Source organism: Idiotropiscis lumnitzeri, chromosome 2, assembly GCF_059441095.1.
Source record: "Idiotropiscis lumnitzeri isolate Australia: NSW breed Sydney's pygmy pipehorse chromosome 2, RoL_Ilum_1.0, whole genome shotgun sequence".
NCBI lineage: Eukaryota > Metazoa > Chordata > Actinopteri > Syngnathiformes > Syngnathidae > Idiotropiscis > Idiotropiscis lumnitzeri.
In genome coordinates, this window is record NC_142392.1 from 26,432,007 (window position 1) to 26,439,933 (window position 7,927).

At 42.5% G+C, this 7,927-nt stretch overlaps 2 protein-coding genes across 2 annotated transcripts; both read left to right on the forward strand.

Annotated features, from left to right (window-relative positions):
* The first annotated feature begins 334 nt into the window (after positions 1-334).
* On the forward strand, positions 335-5,287 carry LOC148342124 (uncharacterized). The gene is made up of 3 exons (XM_088288069.1): positions 335-729; positions 2,487-3,768; positions 5,125-5,287. Exons 1-3 carry the CDS (start codon positions 603-605, stop codon positions 5,285-5,287), a joined length of 1,572 nt encoding a protein of 523 aa, XP_088144195.1. The 5' UTR covers positions 335-602.
* A 21-nt stretch (positions 5,288-5,308) lies between these two features.
* LOC148342125 (general transcription factor II-I repeat domain-containing protein 2B-like) lies at positions 5,309-6,643 on the forward strand. Its single transcript, XM_088288070.1, has one exon. The coding sequence runs from the start codon at positions 5,474-5,476 to the stop codon at positions 6,641-6,643; it is 1,170 nt and encodes a 389-aa protein (XP_088144196.1). The 5' UTR covers positions 5,309-5,473.
* The last annotated feature ends 1,284 nt before the right edge of the window (positions 6,644-7,927 follow it).

The window sequence follows — 7,927 nt, forward strand, 5'->3', positions numbered from 1 at the left end:
ATATTCATACAATCTTGCAGCCCGAGTGAACCACAGCATTGTTGCAAGTTCGGTCGGAGAAACGTAAACGTCCCACTGTTGTTCCAGCAGCGGCTACTCGGGGCATAGGCGGAAGTGACGTGAGAGCTGACGCGCATATGTGGTGTTAATTTAGTTTTTTTTTTTTATCAACCGAATTAAAATATTATATAAAATATATATTAAAATAGAACAGCCAGGGTAAAAAACAAACGCAGAGGCAAAGAAATATATTTGAAAAATTCGTGCTTAAAGCATGACGTCATTAGCAAGCGCGCAGCTTCCGAAGGACCTCGACCCCATCCACCGACCCGTCCACACCGGAAAAAAAACACCCACTGCTAAATTCTTCTGATTTAGTGTGGAACTGACTGTAATTTTCTCAAATGATGTCCAGTGCTACTCTAAAGGACGTCGACATAATTCATTAAGTCTTTGTGTCCCGATAACCTCATCTTTGCGCGTTGATGCTTTTCGGTGTAGTTAGCTTAGCTTGTTAGCTAGCTAGCCGCTAACGAAAAGAGGCACACGACTCATCGCCAAGCAGAGATCAAGTGCGGATTTTTTGGAATTATCATTTGAAAATGTGTGCAAGAACGACGCCCAAGTACAAAGAGGAACTTTGTGGAATAAAAGAAGAAGAGAACGAGCAACATCTTCAACTGCTGGACGAAGGTTGCAACCAGCTTCGTGTTGTGCCACTCAAAGCAGGTTTGTACACGTTTTACTCTCATTTGCTTTGTAAAGAACGACATTGCATGCATCACAACATTAAGTTGTTTGGGGAAATGCGTTCAAGGTTATTGCCGTTTTATTTTTAAATATTGCTTGTCGGCTTGCTAAATATTTGTTTATGCCAAATTAAATCAGTGCAGAAAATAAATGCCAAAGAATAACCAATAGTGGGGGGTGAACTCCATGTTTTTTTTTCTCAGTTTAAAATTCGAACTGATTATTTAAGATTTTACATTTTCTGGTTTTTATATCTTGTTCAAGCAATGACTTAGGGAAGGAATTCTGCCTGACTCTAAAAAATGTGCACACTGCGGCGAAAACATCAATGGCGGATGATCAATTTTAGTGGATAAAACGCAAAATATTACGTTTAAAAAAAACAAGTACGTATTGGTCTTATTTATTTATTAACTTTTTACTGGATTGGTCGGGTGACAGTCAGTGGACCTCGGGTGCGTAGTTTCACCCCATCCAAACATTTAAAATACATTGAATGCATCCATCCAGGGTTGCACGGATCTCATCAGTGAACAAGCGCATGCTGCAAGGAATGCATCTGCATCTTTGGCTTACTATCGGCTTAAAAAGGGAGAACGTCACAACCCCCTTTTCTACCAACAAGGCCAGGGACATTTAGTTCCTGGTAATAAAGTTCCTGTGGCCCAGGTGGTTTGCATCACCCCCACAACTCATAGTTTCTGGTAATTTATCCAAATGACAATGATGATGTATCAGTGGGAGGTGTTGTGTTACTTTGTTACTCATTATTGACACCCTATGGCTGTTCAGCATCATTGCAGTTACAAAATAATTCAGTGAACTCTAATAATATTATGGTGTATCTTAGTCTAATTTTAATTCATATTGGATAACTTTTGAATATACATTATTCAAATATGTCAACATGAAAGTCAGAGTGAAATAATAAAATAAAATAAATAATAATGCCTTTATTAGTCCCATAATGGGGAAATTCGAGATTCGAACCCAGGCCTCCTGGGGCGACTGGGTCCTGAACGCGGCGCCTTAGACCACTCGGCCATCCTGGCAGTGTTGTTGCTTAATTTATGTGTAGGGATTTTGATTCTTCACACGTAATTTTGTTTAAAAATGTATTTAGAAACAGAAATTTTACAAAAAAAAAAATTAAAAAGGGGAATGTTGGAACGTACTAGCAGGCTAAATGTCATTTTGGGGAAAAAAAAACAAAACAAAAAACAAACATAAATCATGCAATAAATCGCGACTCTGATTCCAGGGCCCCTTTAATTCTTTTAGGTATACAGATTAGAATGGAAGCAAAAAGTACCCACGATGAAACTATCTCTAAATGCAAAAAGAAATACTTGTAAACATATTTCACTTGAAGGATTCCTATTCTATCAATGACATTATGTTGCGATGGCCCCCAGTGGCCCCCATCAATATGTTAGGGTCCCACAACAGGTGTTCCATCAGACGCACACAATAGCCTGTGTGTACTAACTTCAGCTCGCTTCTAGAAATGTCTGTGACTATGTCAGAAATGAAATCGGGCATCAAAAGGGAGGTTTACATCGTAGGATGGAATTTTGTGAAATGCCCTCATGGTCCGGTCCAATTCGGGGTCGCACGCGTTGCTCCGTGTGCAGCAGGCTCAAGTCAAGGTAGCACTGTAGAAAATAAGACAAAGTCGCCGCCTGAGCTTTGACTTGACCAAACCAAATGGGTGTTTGTCTTTTTGTGTCCTGCAGACGTCAGACAAAATGATCTCTGTTCTGTGAAAGAGGAGCCAGACTTGACTCACATCAAAAAGGAGGAGGAGGAGGAGGAGGAGGAGATCAACAAGTCACCAGTGAACGTTGTCCCTATAAAGACTGAAGATGAAAACAAGGATGAGAGTGAGGACAACAGAGGGGCGGAGCCTACAAGCAGCAGTTCAAGTCATCACGTGACAACAGAAGGTGATGAAGACCACTGGGGGCCATCACAAGCACATAATGAGGACACATCACGCTCTCCTGATGATGATGATGGGCAAGCCAAAGGTGAAAGGGCATGTCACACTGACAGTTGGGTATGTTCTCACTGTGGGAAATCATTAACTTCAAAATTCTCTTTAAAACTGCACGTAAGAACACATCGTGGAGAAAAACCTTTTTCCTGCTCAGTTTGTGGCATGAGCTTCGTTAAAAAGTCAAATTTAACAGAACACACAAGAATACACACTGGAGAAAAACCCTTTTCCTGCTCAGTTTGCGGAACAAGTTTCTCTAGAAAGTCTACTTTAGTAAACCACTCCAGAACACACAGTGGTGAAAAACTTTTTTCCTGCTCAGTTTGTGGCAAAAGCTTTTCTGTAAAGTCAAGTTTAACAAGGCACACAAGAACACACACTGGAGAAATCCCTTTTTCCTGCTCAGTTTGTGGCATGAGTTTCGTTAAAAAGTCAAATTTAAAAAGGCACACAAGAACACACACTGGAGAAATCCCTTTTTCCTGCTCAGTTTGTGGCAAGAGTCTCTCTCATAAGGCGCGTTTAACAGAACACACAAGAACACACACTGGAGAAAAACCCTTTTCCTGCTCAGTTTGCGGAACAAGTTTCTCTCGAAAGTCTACTTTAGTAAACCACTCCAGAACACACAGTGGTGAAAAACCTTTTGCTTGCTCGGTTTGTGGCAAAAGCTTCTTTTTTAAGTCAAATTTAACAAGTCATGCAAGAACACACAGTGGTGAAAAACCTTTTTCCTGCTCAGTTTGTGGCAAAAGCTTCTCTTTTAAGTTAAATTTAACAAGTCACACAAGAATACACAGTGGAGAAAACCCTTTTTCTTGCTCAGTTTGTGGAAAATGCTTCTCTCGAAAGTCTTATTTAGTAAGGCACACAAGAGCACACACTGGTGAAAAACCTTTTTCCTGCTCAGTTTGTGGTGAAGGCTTTTCTATAAAGGCAAGTTTAACAAGCCACACAAGAACACACAATGGAGAAAAACCCTTTTCCTGCTCAGTTTGTGCCAAGAGTTTCTCTCAAAAGTCGCATTTACGAAGCCACACAAGAACACACAGTGGAGACAAGCCATTCAGTTGCAGCATTTGTGCTAAAAAATTCTCCACTAAACATAGTGCTGAGAGACACAATTGTGCTGGTGAGAATAGCAGCGATCCTTGAAGCTTAAAAAAAATAAAACAAAAAACTGAAGGAACTGACTCTTTGTGGTAAGATGTAAATGTGATTTTGAATAAAATATACATTTAATTTTGCTAAGCTCTTTTATTGACACTAAGCCAATGTGATCAGTGCCAAAAGAACCATTGTGTCTGAGTGATGATGAGTTTTTTTGTGTTTACATCAAACATTATAAATAAAATTGCCTTTGCCTGGAACAACATTTGTGAACATTATGCTTTTCAGTTGTCTTTTTGTCAGGTTTAAATGCCCTGAATTAGAATTAGAATTATAATTAGAAATCCCTTTATTGTCATTGTACTCAAGTGTGCAACGAGATTAGAGGGCTCCCCTCTCCTGTGCAATACAACAATACTAAAGGTAACAGCCGAAATAAAAAGATGGCTGAGAGGCCAGGAGGAACCAGACATGGCGTTCATTTTCACCGGCCGGCGGGGGAAAGAGTGGGACAAAGCGGAAGCGAGCAGGCAGCTCCGCGTGACTCCTTCCTCTCTCCTCCTCCCTGCTCTGCTCTGCTTTTGTTAGCTTGACTCAAGAATCACCAGGAGACAAGAAATTAAAATACAATGAACATCTGTTAATCTAAACTTTAGCAGACCTGGGCATTGCACGGCCCGCGGGCCACATCCGGCCCGCCGGGTGGCACTGACTGGCCCGTATGACAGACCTGGGCATTGTATGGGCCGGGCCACATACCTTTGGTTGACTCTGACCGCGAGTGTAAGGTTAATTGGAAATTTCAAAATAAACATACTTTTTAATTTCACCTCATTCATGGGCTAAAGCTGCACTGCTTTTATTCTGAAATTGTTTTTTTTTAATTCCCGCACAATGTGCGTCGCACATAATGACGTAATGCGTATATCAAGACATGCGCGCGATTGAATGACAACAAGACGACGTTCGCCCTCAAAAATGTCCGCTCAGGCTAAAAAAAGAAAGGTAGATGCCGAATGTAGAATTTTCAACAAAAATTGGACAGCGAAGTATTTATTTACTGAAGTTAGAGGTAAAGCTGTGTGTTTAGTTTGCGGGGAGCAGATCGCCGTGTTGAAGGACTACAATTTGAGTCAGCATTACCAGACGAAACATGCAGAGAAATATAAAAACCTAACTGATGCTGAAAGAGCGCAGACATCGGAAGCTTTGCTAGCTAAGCTGCATACGCAGCAAGGCTTTCTTACCGGGCTTCATGCATCCAGGGATGCAGCAACCAAGACCAGCTTTGTGATATCCCACAAAATAGCCAAAAACAGCAATCCATTCTCAGAGGGGGAGTTCGTGAAAGAGTGCTTGGTAGACTCGGCAGCACTAATATGCCCTGAAAAAAAAGCGGCATTTGAGCAAGTCCCGCTGTCCAGGTGAACCGTGACGAGAAGGGTCGAGGACATTGCGGGGAATCTGGAGCTACAGCTGCAACGTGAAGTGCCAAGTTTTGATTTTTTCTCCTTGGCTCTGGACGAGAGTTGTGATGTCCGCGACACAGCCCAGCTACTCGTATTTGTCCGCGGGATAACGCCGGACTTCAGGATTACGGAGGAGCTGGCAGCAATGCGGTCGTTAAAGGGGACGACGACAGGGAGCGATCTCTTCACTGAGGTAAATGCTTGTATGGACACGTTGGGACTGAAATGGGACAGACTGGCAGGTGTCACCACGGACGGTTGTCCAAATCTTACCGGGGAAAATGTCGGACTTTTAAAACGCATGCAGGATAAAGTGACTGAAATGGACCCTGATCAGAAATTAGTATTTTTACATTGTATTTTACACCAACATGTGTTGTGCAAATCAGTGCTAAAAATTAACCATGTTATCGATGTTGTTACTAAAATAGTTAACTTCATCAGGGCGCGGGCACTGAATCACAGACAGTTTGTCACACTTCTGGAGGAGCATGAGAGTGAGCACAGTGACATTGGCTACCACACTTCTGTGAGATGGCTCAGCCTGGGCAAAGTGTTAAAAGGAGTCTGGGATCTGAAAGCAGAAATCCAGGAGTTTTGTGAGACAAAAGGCAAGGCCATCCCAGAGTTTGCAGATGAGGTCTGGATGGCAGATTTCGCATTTGCTGTTGATGTGACTGCACTGATGAATGAACTGAACACCAAGCTGCAAGGCAAGGGCCTTTTTGTACATGAAATGCACACCTTGGTGAAGGCTTTCATGAGAAAGATACAGTTTCTTTCAAGACAACTGGAGAGCAACACTCTCACTCACATGCAAACCCTGAAAGAAGTCACACCATCAGCTGATAACCTCTGCAGGTACTCATCCATGCTAGGAGCATTGCATGGTGAGTTTGCAAGGCGATTTGAGGATCTAAGAACAATGGAGGATGAAATCCACCTGATTTCCCCTCCCTTTACCTTCAGTGTGGATGATGCACCCAGTGATGTTCAGCTGGAACTCATTCACCTGCAGTCTGATGGAGTACTAGCAGAGCACTTTAAGTCAGGATCTCTGCTGGATTTCTACTCTTCTCTCAAGGAGGAGAACTTTCCAAACATTAGGAGACATGCTCAGAAGATGTTTGTTCTCTGTGGCTCTACCGACATTTGTGAACAAACATTTTCAATTATGAAGTTTACAAAATCCAGGGACAGATCCTCTCTCACTGATGATCATCTGTCAGCTGTGCTTCGCATCTCCACTTCAGACATTCAGCCTGACTTTGATGCACTTGTTAAAGCCCAGCAGAGATTAGATTTCTCTCACTGAACAAGAAAAATGAACATTGAAACACCAAATGAGGCAGTTAGACTACAAATGTAGGCATGTTACTGTAAGGCACCAGATAACAATGAACTGGGACACTTTTTCTCAAAATCACAGTTCAGTGACAGTCAATATGTTGTATCTTGCTAAATGTTTGGTGCAAAAAGACAATATTGTGATGTCTTTAAAATGCTCAGAACCTTTACACAACTATCCAACAATATATGGAACTCAAAATGTGTTTTGAAGTGAATGTGACAGAATATGTTTACTAATATGAGTCACAAATAGTAAAAAATGTTAATATTTTGTCTACCATTGTGTTGAGAAATTTGAATGAATAATTTTTTGTAAGGCAACCTCATTTTTTCAGTTTATTTGGTATTTAGTTTCATTGCTTAACTTTAATATATACTCTTGCCAGCTTGTCAAAACAGTGCTATTTACTGCTTTTTAAAAAAGAAATACAATTAATATTATGCAGAATTGAGTTCAGCCTTTTGGCCCGGCCCTCCACAATATTTTATGTTTCTTATGTGGCCCCATGGAAAAAATAATTGCCCACCCCTGATCTAGGTAGACAAAAACAAACCGGTTCAACATGTCTCTCAGGATGTCATTCATGAGGGCTTGGAACACCGCAGGGGCGTTTGTGAGGCCAAAAGGCCAAAATGACCCAAGGGAGTGTTGAATGCCGTTTTCCGCTCATCACCCTCTTTAATCCGGACCAAATGATAGGCGTTTCTGAGATCCAGTTTGGAGAAGACCTGGGCCTCGCAGAGAGGTTCAAATGACGGATCGATGAGTGGAAACGAGGACTTATTTTTAACTGTGATATCATTTACGCCCTTGAAGTCTATACAGGGGCGGAGTGAGGAATCTTTCTTCTTAACGAAGAAGAATCCTGCCCGAGGGGTGAGGAAGAAGGCCGAATGAGACCGGAGGCGAGGGAATCTCGAATGTACGTCTCCATGGCATCCCTCTCTGGACGGGAGATGTTGTACAGTCGGCTGGTGGGGAGGGAAGCTCCAGGGAGAAGGTCAATGGCGCAGTCGTAAGGGCGGTGAGGAGGCAAGGTGAGAGCGAGGTCCTTACTGAACACCCGGGAGAGGTCATGATAGTTGGAGGGCACCGAGGAAAGATCCGGAGGAGTCGTAGCCGGAGGGAAAGATCGGGGAGCCGGGTCAGCGGACAACAGGCACTGCGAGTGGCAAAAAACACTCCAGCTGGTAATGGAGCAGTTTCTCCAGTCGATGGAGGGGTTGTGTTTTTGGAGCCAGGGGAACC